The sequence below is a fragment of the Gorilla gorilla genome, chromosome 6 (assembly GCF_029281585.2).
Source record: "Gorilla gorilla gorilla isolate KB3781 chromosome 6, NHGRI_mGorGor1-v2.1_pri, whole genome shotgun sequence".
Taxonomy (NCBI): domain Eukaryota; kingdom Metazoa; phylum Chordata; class Mammalia; order Primates; family Hominidae; genus Gorilla; species Gorilla gorilla.
The window spans coordinates 40521896-40538487 of NC_073230.2; the positions used below are offsets into that span (position 1 = coordinate 40521896).

Consider the following 16592-nt stretch of genomic DNA (forward strand, 5'->3'; position numbering starts at 1 on the left):
TGGAAGAACGCTTCAGTAAGAGGGTAGATATCTAGAGCACAGGTTCTCCAAGTGGGGTTCCTGAACCAACAGTGTCAGCATCACTTGTTAGCAAGACAGATTCCCAGGTTCACCCCAGACCTAGGAAATGGAAAATTCTGGTAGTTTTTGAATGGAGCACAGGAATCTGCATCTTTAGTTGATTTGGATGCCTCGAAGGCTTGAGAATTATTGATGCAGCATTTCTCGTGTTGTGTAAGAATGCTTTTTATCATGAATGGGATTGCGGAGGGACAGTAGCCAATTCCTGGAAGAAGAGGACCAGCTCTACCTGGGTGGGAAATGCTGAGCATATGGCAGAGGACAGATGGCCTGTGTTCTGCATGACAAGGATAAGTGTAAGGCAAGGCTGAATCACTGGCCTTACAGTTTTCAGAAATAGTAAGTCCTGGCCATCTCATTCTTGACTGTGTTCGTGAGGTTGTATTCCAAGGCCAAGAATAGTAGCATTGACTGATGAGAGTTGGAGAAGGGTCAGTCTGGGCCTGGCTTGTCTGTTCCTTAAAAAGGAGGGAATCCAAACCCCAGGAAAAGTGGCAGAAAATGGGAGTGAGTTTCTGGGACCCTGACTGAGTGCCTAAAGCAGCAAGAGACCAGTGTTGGCCACAGAGGGACACGCTTGCCTATGAGCAAGATCCGGCTTCACTTTGGCTCAGCAAATGATGGACTTCCTCTCCTCTAGCTGCAGGAACACCTTGGCCTCCTGAGATGCCTCTACTGTGGCCTAGTCTCAGCTACAGGAGCATGTGTGGGCTGTGGTCAGGCAACAGGAAGAGGAAGAAAGGGAGAGAGAGATTTTGGGATGTGGGTACCTGACCCAGTATGGAAATCCCTGTATATTCTTAAACTTTTTCTGAGTCACTCTGTGAAAATTGTGGGACTCTGGCAGTAGAAAGCAAGAGAATTAGAATGCAGCCATACAAGGTTTTTCATTGTTTTAAGAACTCCCTAGCCCCCAAATCAACAAATCATGTCGGGTAAATATAAATGCACACTTGTGATATGGCAGTAAAGCCAAATGTACTTGATATATAAAAACAGTGGGCCCACCCTATCAGCAGGTTCTACATTCGTGAATTCATCAAACTACAGATAGAAAATATTCAAAAAAAAAATGGATGGTTCTGTCTCTATGGAACATGTGCAGACTCTCTTTCTTGCCCTTATTCCCTAAACAATACATTATAACAACTATTTACATTGTATTAGGTGTTAGAAGTGATCTACAGATGAATTAAAGTACATGGGAAGATGTGTGTAGGCAACAGGCAAATAGCACACCATTTAATATAAGGGACTTGGGCATTCACGGATTTTGGTATCTGTGAGGGACTGAGGGAGTTGGTCCTGGATCCAACCCCCTCAGATACTGACCACTGTAAGGTTCATACTTCTAAGTTTAAAATGTAACTATGTGTGAGTGAATGTGGATAGCATTTGCTAAGAAACGCCCTGTACTTGCTTGTGATATATAAAATATTCACAAGAAACTAGTACCACTGGTAGACATTGGGGAAGGTAACTGGAGTGGAAAGGAAGAAAGTAGAGTTTTCGTGATTAAATCTTATGTACCTTTTAAATTTGTATTAGGTATTATTTGTACTTATGTATTATTCATAAATAAATACATTCCATTTAAAAAATAAATAATGAGCTTTTATTATTCTCAACAACAGAGAAGACTCCAGCCTGATGTCTATGGGACCTGAGTCCACACTGTGGAGGGCACAAGCTGTGGGAGGGCCTGGAAGACACGCCTCAGAGATTCTCCCAGTCCTGCCACCCTGCGGGAGACACTTCAAAGGAATCGTAAACTCATGTGACCAGCAGGGAGGACAACGATGAAGAAACTTTCCTGCCTAAAATCAGCTGCCGTCCAGAGCTAGCACCTGGAAGGAGACACTCCCTCTCCTGGGGTCACATCTTCACTGCAAGGCGGGTGGGAGCTCACTGCTGTGACCCACATATACTCCTCTCTCGGCGTCTCTATCCTGCTGCTTTCTCTGACTGCATCTTCCTCTGTTCCTTGGTGTTTGAGAAGAGAATGTTGAACAAGTCACATCCTTGTCACTCTGAGTCAGAACCCTCATTTGACTTGGAAGATTTGTGCTTCCGTTTTTTCTTCTTTTTCTTTTCTTTCTTCCTTTTCTTATGCTTTTCTTTCTTCTTCTTTTTCTTGTGTTTCTCTTTACCTTCAGAGGAACTGGAGCTGCTCCTATCTTCATCTGAGGTAGAATCCTCCAGTAACTGTTTTAACTGCTGTATCCTAAACATTCAAAATTGATCAAAGAACAGTGAGTTTTAGCTTTAACTTACAACAGTTTCTTAGATAAATATGTCATTCAAAAGCAGTATAGGAGGATGATGAATAACCATGTCACAAAGACAGTATTTTTATTTTTACCTGTTTTCTCATTCTTCTCCACCTGAATGCCTACTTTACGTGACTGTAACCAGTGTACAAGCCACTTTGTATTTTTTATTGTCCTAGACATTTCTGCATGTTTCCACAGTCCTTACAATTGTAATTTCTAACAGACGCATACTTTACTAAACCATTCCCCTACTGCTCAATTTCTTAATCTACATCTTTAACAGTTATAATGCCACCAATTTGAAAAAACAAACCCTCCAATTTTTTCCACCTCTCTCTAATCATGTCTAATTTTTTTCTTTTTTTTTAGAGACAGGGTCTTCCTCTGTCACCTAGGCTGGAGTGCAGTGGTGCAATCATGGCTTACTGCAGCCTCAACCTACTGGGGTCAAGTAGATCCTCCCACCTCATCCTCCCGAGTGGCTGGAACTACAGGTGAGTGCTGCCATACTTGGCTACTTTTTATATTTTTTTGTAAAGATGGGGTTTTGCTGTATGGCCCAGGCTGGTCTCAAACACCTGGACTTCAGCGATCCGCTGGCCTCGGCCTCCCAAAGTGTTAGGATTACCGGTGTGAGCCACTGAGCCTGGCCTAAGTATAATTTTTAACAAAAGCTCATATCCCTAAAGACTCTGGAGAAGATAAACTGAATCACATGAAAATATCAATTATACTGTACAAGTAGACAGCACAACACGGGTTGCCAGTATCAATTGCAGTGGCCAGAGAGCTGGACCAAGCCCATGGCTTTAAGTTAACCCAAGGAGGAGGAGGCCGGCCTGCTCATTCCCCAACATTGGCCTTTTCAGCCATGACTCCTGCACTCCACATATTTTCACAATTGAAGTACCATGTTTACTGCACCATTCCTCTAACACTAGAGTGGTTTTCTCCAACTTTATATAATTTTAAAACTTTAAGGGGATATTGTTATCATCAGGACGACCTCACCTTACGTCCTTTTCATGTCGTTTATTGTCTCGTATGATGTCATACATGGGATCTTCATGTGCCTTAAGGGTCAGAGAAGGTTAAGGTTTGGTTAGGCTTCATGGATCACAAGTTAAATACAATGAAATGCCTATGTTATGAAAACCAGTTTATTTTTTTTTTAACTGTTTGATGTAGCTGCATGTTCAACATGTTCTAGGTCACATCACTGAAAACTCATTAAGGCTAAAAAATGGATTTTCCAATTAGAAAAATATAGGAAATGGCTACTCTCAGCACACTGTCTTTGGGGTAGCCCTGCTCTGCAGGAGCAATCACAGAGCTATAACACTGCCACCTCAAAAACAAAAGAAAAATACAGGAAATAACTGTCATCTAAAGAAAAAATATACGGACACTTTAATCTTACAATTTAAAGACATGTACTCTTTAAAGACTGGGAAATTAAATCCCTGATTTTAGTCATGAAACATGACTTTTTTACACAGTAAATTTTAAAAAGTGGGGTTGAATAGATAACAATGTCTGTTTCAGAAAAAAAGTCACTGTTCCAAGTTACAAGCAAAGATCACTTTAATAAGAATTCCTTTTTTTTGTAAAAGAGCTAATTTGTCATACAAATGTAATTTAATAAGCATGTAGTTAACAGCACACACTTTGGTCAAAGGGCTTCTGGGAATGTATTTTATGTGAACATTCAAGTTCACTGGTGACTTTCTGCTTCACTGATTTTTACTATCTCTGATAAATGTAAATTGACACTCTTGGACTTTACTTACCACTCTGAACTGCTCTAACTTTTGGTTGCCTTTGATAAAGAAAGGGCATTCTTTGTCACCCGTTCGGTGACCATACCGTTTGCAACGCCAACCTAAAAACAAAAAGAGAAATATTTCTGTAAGATAACAGTTTCACCTACTCAAGATAAAGAATCAGCAGAATATATTCAAGTTTTTCTTCATTAAACTCTAATTCTAAAACAAAATATAATTATGGACAAGCCATGTAAGATCCCAGAAACAGAGGTAAACTAATTGCTTCCCCAAGCATCCTTTAGTCTTATACCTTTAGGAATAATATTCTATCACCAAGTATTTATGAAGCAATCCAATGGAGAATTACTTCAAAAGGTGAATTTTTTTTTTTTTTTTTGAGATGGAGTCCTGCTCTGGCGCTCAGGCTGGAGTGCAGTGGCGTGATCTCAGCTGACTGCAACCTCTACCTCCTGGGTTCAAGATATTCTTCTATTTCAGCCTCCTGGGTAGCTGGGATTACAGGTGCGTACCACCACACCCAGCTAATTTTTGTATTTTTAGCAGAGACGGGGTTTTGCCATGTTGCCCAGGCTGGTCTTGAACTCCTGACCTCAGGTGATCTGCCCGCCTCAGCCTCCCAAAGTGCTGGGATTACAGGCGTGAGCCACCATGCCTGGCCCAAAAGGTACATTTTTTTAAAGTGTGTTTCAGTATATTTTTCAGAGTAAATGTTTTCATAAAGTATCTCTGCTTCTCATTTACTATTTTAGACACTATAAAAGCTTCTTTCTCAGGTTGAGTCTGTTCAAAACTCTCACTTTTAAGTAAATAAAATCACAAGTTCTCTTAGAATATTAATGGTGGCGGGGCACAGTGGCTCCTACCTGTAATCATAGCACTTTGGGAGGCAGAGGCGGGTAGATCGCTTGAGGCCAGCAGTTCGAGACTAGCTTAGGCAACATGGTGAAACCCTATCTCTACAAAAGTACAAAAAAATTAGCTAAGCCTGGTGGCGCATGCCTATAGTCCCAGCTATCTCAGAGGCTGATGTGAGATCACCTGATTCTGGGAGGTTGAGGCTGCAGTAAGTTGTGATCACACCACTGTATTCCAGCCCGGGTGACAGAGTGAGACCCTGTTTTCCTGACCCTGGTAGAAGGTTATTTAATGTGTGGAAAAGGTAAAACACAGGGTCTCTGGCCAGGGAGACCAGGGAGACATCAGGTAGGTCTGAAGGAAGCTGCTGCAATAGCCACAAAGGGTCATACGAACGAATGAAAAGCAGATGGACACATTTCCAGACTCCCTCCACTCGGCTCCCAGAACACTCATAGTATGGCTTTCCCTCCACGTGGGAGCCTTCTCCGGGAAAATATAACCCACCCAAAGACGAAAAACCGATAGATACTGAACTCTGAGGCATGTTGTCTTTGCTCTTAACAAATGATCAAGGCAATGAAGCATTCCCATCAAAATTCTCAAGGAAACTGATTTTTAAATTAGAATTCAATATCCTGGTAGTTAAAAATCTGTCAAAGACGATTCCAGAAAAATAAAGGTCTTAACATTTTTATCTCCTATAAACCCATTTGAAGGTAACTGCCATAGGATTTGTTATACCATAAGGAGAGAATATGATAATAAAGAAGACTCAAGACACAGGAAAATGGGTGATCCAACATGGGAGAGAGGTTAAGGGGACCTGCAGAAAGATGGTGTCTTAGTCAGCTTGGGCTGACATAACAAAATGCCGTATTCTGGGTGGCCTAAACAACCGAAACTGGTTTTCTCATTCATTCTGTAGGTTGGAAATCTGAGATCAGGGTCCCAGCAAGGTGGGTTTGTGGTGAGAGCTTTCTTCCTGGCTTAAGATGACAGCCCTCTTTCTTCTTCACATGGCATGGTGGTGGGGGGTGGGGTGGATGCTTCCTTATCTAGAAGATGGAGAACGTGCCTTGGCTGTAAGAGGGCTGTGATGAGAACAAGTTAAATAAAAGAAGTAAACACTCTTTGTAAATTGTGGCATGTAAGTTGCATGGATTAGGGAAACTCTCCCACACTCACACTGCATAACTTTGACTTCTTTCCCCAGTGGCATCCAAAGTCCTTTAGTTGGTGCATGAGCCAGAAATTCCCTGGCGTGTTCATTGCCTGGTACATCTGGTATGCAATCTTCTGGCTTAGTCTCATCTTCCTAAAAAAGGGAACAGGTATAAACAGCATGGCAAGAGCGCTGGGATTCTCTCCTGCTCCCCCTGGAGCCACCCTTGCCTGGCTTTTTCCTGGGCTTCCGGTGCCAACATCATCTTAGTTACCTCTCAAAACTAGAAAAAAAGACAAGTGACACCTGATTGAAAAAACAGGAAACAAATGTACCAGAAGAACTATACCAAAAACAATGTAGCTGTTCTTAGAGAAAAGTTACTGGTGAAGCAGAAAAATCTGTCCTTATATAGCAATGACGGGGAGCTCCAAATTAGATTCTAAGATTAAAAAAAAAAAAAAGTTTCACTACCTCAAAATGTAGAATTAAAGTAAACCAGGCTTCCTGGAATAATAGAAATGGCCTGTTATGCTAGAATAGTTTATTATACCCTGAAGGCCCTGTCATGTTTTACAGTCACACACATGCTATATCTCTGATGTGCATTTTTACCACTCAATAACTGCATTTACAATTAATGTGTTTTCAAACTTTTGGATTTTTTTCAAGTTTCTATGAATATTAAATTTACAATAGATTAATGTTTTTAAAGAATATTTCTTCGCTGAGAGTTATGAAACAGCAAGTTTTCTTGGCCGTGGCCTGCCACTCTAAGTCTCCCTCGTGCACACACACCCTGGCACCTTGGCCAGGGAGCTGCACGAGGGATGCCTGTACCAGGGAGCGGGACTGGATAGCTGTCAGATCTCCTCAGAGTTTACTGCTCTCTGAGCTGCTGAGCTCAAGAAACCAGCAGAGGATGGACCGAGGGGCTGAGCCGGGTGAGGCCAACAAGGAAAAGGAGCTTAGAGATGCCATCCCCAGGAAGAGAGAAGAGGGGCATGGCCAAGGAATCCACGTGGGCCTGCACTGGTTCTTCAGGGAAGGGAAACATGGCTGATGAAATTTCTGCAAAGGCAGAGGCTTGTGACAAAACTAAAAATTATGACCCCTCATTCATCTGCAGGAAAAGAAACAGGCTTTTGGTAAAAGGAGATTTAACATCATGCAACTATTTTTCATAACAAGTTACTGAGTCTACAAGTATGTCTTGTGGAATAACCAGGAGTACAAACTTCACACTAACCTTGATAAGCCCAGGAGGAGGTTTTTCGTAACTGGAAAACAAAAAACAAAACCTTATCAACCATGTTAATGTAAACATAACACATCAAGTTACTGCAAAAAAGGGGCTGTAGGATTTTTAATCAGAGATTTTAGCAACAATAAGCTTTTATCACTGGTTTGCAGACGAGCAATCACCTGAGAAGAGCAGAACGCTTCTCCTCCCTGTGCTGAGTGGCACCTGCCATCTGAGACTGGCCAGGCCTTCCTTATTTCCATCCAGGGTCTGAACCCAGAGGAGACCCAGAATGCTGAGCACGCAAGTCTCCAGATGGGACAGACAGCGAAATGGGAAGGAAATTCTGAAGGCGAGGTGTTTGTGCACTCAAAGAGCAACTCTCAGGCTCCTAAAGCAATTTGTACCTCCTCCCAAAAGAGTAATATGCAAATATTTTTAGCTCAGGTCTGTCCCTTGACCCTTTAAACCTTTAGGGAAGTATTTTTTTTTTTTTTTTTTGAGACAGGGTCTTGTCGTGTTGCCTAGGCTGGTCTCAAACCCCTGGCCTCAAGCAATCCTCCCACCTCAGCCTCCTGAGTAGCTGGGACTACAGTTGTGTACCATGGCACCATGACACCTGGCTCTCTCATTTTAATACTTCAGAATGGCTGCAACATAGAGAAACACTTAATGATTTAATGTTTTCTTCATTCGGACTCTCGTCTTATGCATAGTTTAAGGGACCCTTTAGAAGACAATGAATATTGGAAAAGGGAGTCAAGAATAGACAAAGGGAAAAGTGAAAAAATTTTCATTCGGCCAGGCGTGGTGGCTCGCACCTGTAATCCCAGCACTTTGGGAGGCTGAGGCGGGCAGATCACTTGAGGTCAGGAATTCGAGACTAGCTTGGCCAACATGGTGAAACCCCGTCTCTACTAAAAATACAAAAATTAGCTGGGCGTGGTGGCGGGTGCCTGTAATCCCAGCTACTCAGGAGGCTGAGGCAGAAGAATTGCTTGAACCTGGGAGGCAGAAGTTGCAGTGAGCTGAGATCACGCCATTGCACTCCAGCCTGGGAGACAGAGTGAGACTCTGTCTTAAAAAAAAAAAAAAAATTCATTCCCCCTTCTATAAGATGTGGGAGAAAGCAACCTGATGGACAATGGATGAGAAATACTACTAATCCTGGATCTGTTCCCTCAAGATTAAATAGTAAACAACTGTGTATTAACAGGATTAGCTTTGTAAGTGTGGTACAGTGCTTTCCCAAAGTAGGTGCTTAAAATATTTCTAACAAAAAGCTGTGGCATGACATAGGCCTAACAGAGCAAAAACAATGGAAATCTGCACAACTTGTGAAGATGATACAGTTTATCTGTAGCCATTCATTAGAAACATTAATGCTATACCTTATGCATAGAGACTAGAAGGAGCTTGACAGTGAAGTCTATAAATCCAAAAATCCAATAAATGAATCCTTTTGAGCCACAAGCATTATACAAAAAATATATGGCCAATCAAACTGAGATCCAAATTCTCAAAAAAAAGTAACTGTTCTTGCCAAGATGAAAATGAGTGTGATGCAATTGCACATTTGGAAATATAATATTATCAGCAATGGCATTCCCAAAGTCCATTTTACAAGTGGTTTCACAAGTTTAAAGAAGGGTGGTTCATGTTGTTTCCCGGGGCTGAACAGTTCATTAATGTAGTATACTCAAAAATATATTTCTGAAAGTAGTATTTAACTACTAAATACAGATTAGAAAACTGAAGTATGTTCATGCACAGTTTAGGTTCTACAGTGTGACAGTTAAGAGGTACACATTTATCTTTGCAGTCACTGTCACCCAAGCTGGAGTGCAGTGGCGTGATCACAGCTCACTGCAGCCTTGAGCTCCTGGGTTCAAGCAATCCTCCTGTCTTGGCCTCCCAAAGTACTGGGATTGTATACATGATCCACCGTGTCCAGCTGCAGTTAATTCTTAAGATAAAAAAAAAAAGTTGATTGAGATGCATTATTTTGTGCCATCTGAAAAGCCTTACTTAGTCATTCAGACTGTACTAACTTTCTCTGAGTAGGAAGAAGACCGCAGTTATGTCTGAGACACGCTGTCTTCTCAAGTGTGTACAGAGTAAGAAATCTTTTGTTAAGTGTTTCAAATTACTCTTTCTGTTGACTGTTGAGATGGGTTTTCTTTGAGAAGAGTCCCTAATGCAAGTGTACTCCATTCCACACAATTGTTCCTGCAGCTGCATCCAAGGGGCTGCGTGGCAGAGGTGAAACTGCCACATACACCCAGAAGGTCCACTCTGTTATGCCTGGCAGCCCAGGAGCTATTGAGTGACAGAGAGTGTTGGAGCAGGTGGAAGCCTCGGATGCCCTCAGGGGCCTGGCAGGCAGGGTCACCGAGGGAAATCTGTGGTGGAGACTCAGGAGACTCCATCACATCAGGGATGAAAAGATTTGAATTCAATTTATAAAAGAGCACTGTGGGGCTTCGCATTTAACATGGCCAACTGACCAACATGCTTATCTATCTCCTTCCCCAGATGCTTTAAAAATGACAGTGAAAAAATAAAAAGGCCATAAAGATATCCCAAAAGGAGGCAACATCAGAGGAAGTTTTCAACAAATTTGGGAAAGTGGAAATAGCAATGGACTTCCTGGGGTGGAAGAAGTAACACTTTTCAGAAGATGAGGCTTCCTTCCTATAGCCAAGAGGCTGCCTGCCCAACACTTGAAGGAGGCTGCAGGGTTAACCTCTCCAACTCAGCAACACTGGCAGCCAGGCAGAGATCCCTGGCCCCCAGGCAGAGGACTCAAGACCCTTCTCTAGAGGAACTTAGGAGCCCCAGAAAAAAAATCTCCAACTACTGACATTTGGAAGTCTCTTGATAAAAAGGGTACCCTGCAGCATGAGCACCCTATCATGAAGCTATCTGATCAACAAACAACACCTTCTCTCTTTTTTCTCTCCCACACACAGCTGCCCTTGACAAGAGCTGTATAGCGCCTACTCTTAAATGAGTTGAGGCCAGAGCAGCGGCTCACGCCTGTAATCCCAGCACTTTGGGAGGCTGAAGTGAGAGGATTCCTTGAAGCCAGGAGTTCGCGACCAGCCTGGGCAACATAGTAAGATTCCATCTCTAAAAAAAAAAAAGTGTAAAAAAACTAGCTAGGTGTCATGGTGTGCACCTGCAGTCCCAGCTACTCTGTAGGCTGATTCAGGGGGGATCACTTGAGCCCAGGAAGTCGAGGCTGTAGTGAGTTATGATCGTGCCACTGTGCTCCAGCCTGGGTGACAAAACGAGAGCTTGTCTCTAAAAAACACAAAACAAAACAAAATATGGTTGAGATTCAAGAATATCCAGATATTAGAGAAAGAAAAAAAATTACTAAATGGAAGACAGCAATCAAAATAAAAAGCAAACAAGAAATAGAGGCAATGTAGGGAACAAAAAACAAAAAAGAAAAACGAGTAAGTATCCTCATAGATGAGTGAAGATATTTCACTTATGAAACAAGAACAGGATAATATAAAAAACAACTTGCAGAATGAGAAAAAGCTTTTTGATTTAGAAATATAACAATTAAGTATGTTTAGTAGAGAAAAAGATACAACTACAAAGTACAATGAAAATACAAAGACAGAAGAGATAGAGCAACAGAAAATCAACAGAAGGAAAAAACAAAATTGGGGAGAGGAAATAAGACATAAATTTATATATGTAGTTAATGCATTCATGAGATGTCAAGAAAAAAAGAGTCAACTGCACAAACTGGGGAACAACACACACTGGGGCCCACTTGAGGGTGGAGGGCAAGCGGAGGGTGAGCATCAGAAAAAATAACTCTTGGGTACTAGGCTTTGTACCTGGGTGATGAAATAATCTGTACAACAAATCCCCATGACATGAGTTTACCTGTATAACAAACCTACACAGGTACCCCTAAACCTAAAATAAAAGTTAAAAAAAAAAAGTCAATTGGAAAAGACTAACATTATCATGAAACTTCAGGATGGCAGCAATAAAGAATAGTTTCTTAACGTTTAAGGGTGAGGTGAACTTGAACAGGTAACTTATAAAAGAAAGGGAGTCAGAATGGCATCAAACTCCTTAGCAGTTTTGGAAGCTAGAAGATAGTGATGTACTATCGCCAAAACTGAGTGAAAATTGTTGTTACTATTTTCCTCCTGCCTCAGCCTCTGGAGTAGCTGGGACTACAGGTCCATATCATTGTGCCTGGCTAATTTTTAAATTTTTTGTAGAGACAGGGTCTCACATTGCTGCCCAGGCTGGTCTTGAACTCTTGGCTTCAAATGATTCTCCTGCCTTGGCCTCCCAAAGTGTTGGGATTACAGGTGTGAGCCAGCATGCCCAGCCCCAAAATGATTTTTGACCTATAATTTTATACCTAGTCAAATTATGTACCAAGTTTTAGGATAGAATAAAGACATCTTCAGATATGCAAGGTGTCAAAAACTTTACCTCCAATGCACTCTTTCATAGGAAGTTGCAGAATTGGCTTTGGTAAAATGTGAGAGTAAACATATAAAGAGGAAGACATGGAATCCAGGAATGAGATGCAAGATAGGAGAGTGGGAAAGGATGCCCTAGGACCACTGCTGGACCAGGTCTAAAAAGTAACCAGTGTACTGAAGGACAACAGATTGAAGAGTCTAGGTAAAAAATGAACTGACTAATTACCTGATATGTAGTTATGTGTGGAAAAAGTACTACTGGGGCTCAGAAAATGATACCCCAAAGTATGGTGCTTTGGCATGCTGAGTACTTTGAACTAAATGAGATTAGAGAAGGCCTCAGAAGAAAGTTGCTCTCTGACCTTCTCTTGCCCTCCTGTCTCCTGCCCTTCTTTCTTCCCCAAAGCAGCCAGAGAGGCCAGAATTCCTCTTTTCCACAAGTGGGCCATAAAAACTAGAACAAGTCTCCCACAAAGCAAGCCAGAAGTCCTACAAATAACTTTAATTTTTTTTTTTAAAGAAGATAAAATCTCAGTGGAACTTTAAAAAAAATATTTAAAATAATAATAATAAACTCCTACAAATATTACCCTAACATTTCCTTGCCTTTCTGTGTCAGAGCTGGCCATAAAAAAATTAGCTGACCTACTTTGTTTGATAGATCAGGACCCCTCATTCCAGAAAGGGTCCTGCCCCATATCTGGGAGGAAGTAATCGTACACAGAGAGGCCTGAAAAATCTGAATAGACGGCTTGCTGGATTTTCCCTATGACCACTGTATTATACCCTTTTTTGTCCAATCATATTTCTACATCGCTATACATTCTTCATCCAAACTAAGCATAAAAATAGTTTCCTCTGGGTCTCTGGGTCTTCCTTTCTCAACGTTCCCATGTCACATAAAACTTTGATTAAATACATTTGTTATGCTTTTTTCTTGTTGACCTATTTTTTGTTATAGGAGTATCTGCTGTGACTCCTATGATAGGTAAGGAAAGATACCTTTTCACCTTTATGGTACTCAGATTTTGGAGACATTGGGGGAAAAACAGCGGTAGAAAATTAAGTAAGTGAAAAACAAAGGCTCTGATTAACTACTTAAAAGTTAACAATAGTATAGAAAGCAAAATAAATCAGAGTACACTACTTGGCTCAAAAGTGAGTAATAATTCATAGTTATATTGCTGTTTTTTTGTTTGTTTGTTTTTGAGACAGGATATCACTCTGTTGCCCAGGCTGGAGTCCAGTGGTGCAACCATGGCTTACTGCAGCCTCAACCTCCCAGGCTCAAGCAGATCTTCCCACTTCAGCCTCCCAAGTAGCTGGAACCACAGGCATGTACCACCATGCCTGGTTAATTTCTTTTTTCCTTCTTTCTTGCAGAGATAAGGTCTATAAATGCTGCCCAGGCTGGTCTAGAACTTCTGGCCTCAAGCGATCTTCCCACCTCTACCTCCCAAAATGCTGGGATTATAGGCGTGAGCCACAGAGCCCAGCCTAGTTATAATAATGTTAATACTAAGCATTCGTTTAGCAAAAATTGCTATGATGGAACTGTACTGGAAGATTGGAAACAAGAAGGGTAGGTAAAGAACTAAATCCTTACTGTGACAAGAAGTTAAGAGGTATGTCTAAGATGTTGAGTTGATGTAAACAGTATAAACATACAATTTAGGAATATACAGTTGGCGGGCGCAGCGGCTCACGCCTATAATCCCAGCACTTTGGGAGGCTGAGGTGGGCAGACCACTAGGTCAAGAGATCGAGACCATCCTGGCCAACATGGTGAAGCCCCATCTCTACTAAAAATATAAAAATTAGCTGGGCATGGTGATGCACACCTGTAGTCCCAGGTACTTGGGAGGCAGAGGCAGGAGAATCGCTTGAACCCAGGAAGTGGAGGCTGCAGTGAGCCAAGATTGCACCACTGCACTCCAGCCTGGGTGACAGAGCGAGACTCCATTTCAAAAAACAAACAAACAAACAAACAAAAACAGTTAAATCCCAGAAGTAAAACCTAAAAGTTTACACAGAGAAGCCTGGTTTGGGAGGGGGAAGAGGGACACAGGGAATATGAGTGGTTACTGAGGAGTTGGGCAGCCTATTGCTATTTTTTGGTAGCACTTTTAGTACTACTTGAATTTTAAAACTACATATTACTGTGGTATAAATACAATTTAAAGCTCAAACAAGATTCTGAACTGGCCAAAGCAAATGTCTCAACGGCTCATTCAGTTTTAAATCTCAGAAACTGGAAAAATCCCACCAGTCAATCAGACACCTGGGTTCAGCTCTAGATTTGCTGGTTAACTGGTCAATGTACGCTTGATCACATGACTTAACCACTGTTCCTCCATTTTTTCATCTGTAAAAGTAGGTTATAATCTCTCTCACCTGTGAAAAAGCTCTCTGAGCTACAAATAAGTGGAATTAACCATCCTCTAGCATCCTCTAGCTAAATATATTGAGGGCTGGGCAGGGCCAGGCATTCTGGTGCTTATGCTAGGGGAAGATCTTTGAACACCTGACTTCCCTGGGAGACCAACAGCGCCACACAGTGACTTGAAAGGGCCAGGACTGCCCTGTAACGTGGATGCCCACAATGCAGGGTCTTTATCCTGCAACCCCTGCCCTGCTAAGGGGAAAAGTCGTTCAGAGCGGGTCACACTGGAAAAAGAGCAGGCCAGGTCCCAACATAGGAATTTGTCTCACATCAAACCTCCCAGAAGGTTAATTATAAAGGATTTTAACTCTTTGAGGATCTTTTCTTATATGAATTATGTTTTTTAAAAGTAGACAAATTAAACTTTACTTGAGCAAAGAACTGTTTTCAAAGAGGGCACCCCCATAACCAGAATAGGTCCAGAGCAATTCTCAGGCTGCCACCTGGTGGGATAACATTTATGCACAGGAAAAGGAAAGTGATGTACAGAAAAGCAAATGAGGTAGGGAAATAGCTGGATTCCATACAGCCTGGCGTTTGCCTTCTTTGAACAGGGTTTCAAAGGCTGACCACCTGTGACGGCCTGAAAATCAGCTGCTGTGATTGTCTGAGACTCAGGTACTTATAACAGTAGGTTACAGTCTGTTTACACATCTACTTAGGTTACAGTTCACTAAGTACAGAGAAATTTTAGGCTAAACTTAAAATATTCAAGGAGGCAGCGTTAGGCTATACTTAACACCTACTTAGCACAGGTAACTAGAAGTGGCTAAAACAGAAACGAATTCTTGAATAACTGAGTGAATGCCACACTTAGAAAAGGTTGTTTTATGCAGCTAATTATAGAATCACGGACAAGAACTGAAAGAGTTGCTGCCTGAACTTTCCACCCGAGGTCTGTGTTAGAATTTAGGAAACGCCACCGTGATAAATGACTGCAAAAGACAAGAATGCACCATCCCCAAACATGCCACCCTGGCATATTGATGACTTTGAGCTATAAGTAACAGAACCAAACAACACAGGATAACTTATTCAGCTACCCCTCAACTGCCTAAAATAAAGTATGACTGCTTTTTTTCCTTTTGTTCTTATTATTTTTCCACTCGCCTGTTGTAAACAGAAATTTACACCTATAAAGGAAATTTTCTGTAGTAAATTTATCTGTATCAGGAAGACAGCTGCTTGGGGGCAACTTTTATCGCCTGAGCGCCTCATCGGGATAACAAAGCAACCTTTATTCACCATACATTTCCCCCATCACCCTTCCATAAGGTCTCCACCACGCACCTATTCCCTGGCCCTTCTTTGTCTCCCACTTTTGTGGCCCTCTAGTGCACGGGTACATAATTAAAAGTTTTTCTCCTGTTAATCTGTCTTATGACAATTTAATTTGTGGCCCAGCTTAAGAATTTAGAAGGGTAGAGGAAAACCGTATTTCCTTCCCCTACATTTTAATCTTCTTTACACCACACTCTCCCGGGTCATTTGGACTCTCCTGGAACCCCCTGGAGCTAGGGAAGCGCAGGGCCTCCCAAGTCAGATTCTGCTTGGTGCCGAGCGGCAGTTGGCTCCCTGAACGCCCCACCAGGAGGATGGACTTCAAGTCCTTGACCGCGGCGCCCGACATCGGTCGCCCGCACCAGGCTCCTGCCGGGCCCGGCCCCCCTGCCTGCTCGCGGGGGCTCGGAGGACCCGGCCTAGCGCCCACCGCGGCGTCCCGCGCCCCGGGCCCCTGGTTTCAGAAGACTGGCCGCGCGCGGACGGCAGCTCGGGACTCACAAGGACTCCAGGTGCTTGAGCTGCTGCAGCTGCTGCGCGTCGTGTCGCCGCCGCTTCTGCTCCCGACGTCGCTGCAGCTCCTGCTCCGGCGGCTCACGCGGCCGCCGCGCGCCCGCAGCCCCCGCGTCCTCGCGCCCAGGCCGGGACGACATGTCAGCCCCCGCAGCGCGGCTCGGGCAACCCCCGCGGCGCGGCTCCGGCGGCGGCGGCGGCGGCAGCCAAGAGAGCACTTCCTCCGCGCGGCGGTCGCGGGGCTTCGCAGCGCCCCCTCCCGCCGCCGCCCCGCAACTCACCCCGGCGGCCCCGAAGTCTCAGCCTCGGCCGCCCGATCCCCGCCTCCCCGCGCCGGGCCCCAAGTCAGGGGCTCCCCGCGCCGTGCCCCAAGTCAGGAGCTCCGGGTCTCGGGCCCAGCCGCCAGGCGGGCTGCTGCGGGTGGGTGGGGAGCGCCGCCTAGCTGGAGCCGAAGCAGGGCGAGGCGCTAGTTGGGAGCCTGG

At 43.3% G+C, this 16592-nt stretch overlaps 1 protein-coding gene and 2 long non-coding RNA genes across 3 annotated transcripts in view; 2 read left to right on the forward strand and 1 right to left on the reverse strand.

The window, feature by feature from the left end:
- LOC129523806 (uncharacterized) overlaps nt 1-1797 on the forward strand; it is a 32980-nt gene extending 31183 nt beyond the window's left edge. Inside the window, exon 2 of the long non-coding RNA XR_008667439.2 lies at nt 1716-1797. This is a non-coding gene — a long non-coding RNA (uncharacterized lncRNA). The remainder of the gene's footprint in view (nt 1-1715) is intronic.
- Nucleotides 1674-16303, reverse strand: LOC101125582 (retinitis pigmentosa 9 protein). Its single transcript, XM_004045295.4, has 6 exons — nt 16099-16303; nt 7411-7441; nt 6185-6314; nt 4145-4236; nt 3366-3427; nt 1674-2305 (listed from the first exon to the last, which is right to left on the reverse strand). Exons 1-6 carry the CDS (start codon nt 16248-16250, stop codon nt 2107-2109), a joined length of 666 nt encoding a protein of 221 aa, XP_004045343.1. The 5' UTR covers nt 16251-16303; the 3' UTR covers nt 1674-2106.
- On the forward strand, nt 2729-12805 carry LOC134758837 (uncharacterized). The gene is made up of 2 exons (XR_010134444.1): nt 2729-2848; nt 9940-12805. It is a non-coding gene; the product is annotated as an uncharacterized lncRNA (long non-coding RNA).
- Nucleotides 16304-16592: the final 289 nt, after the last annotated feature.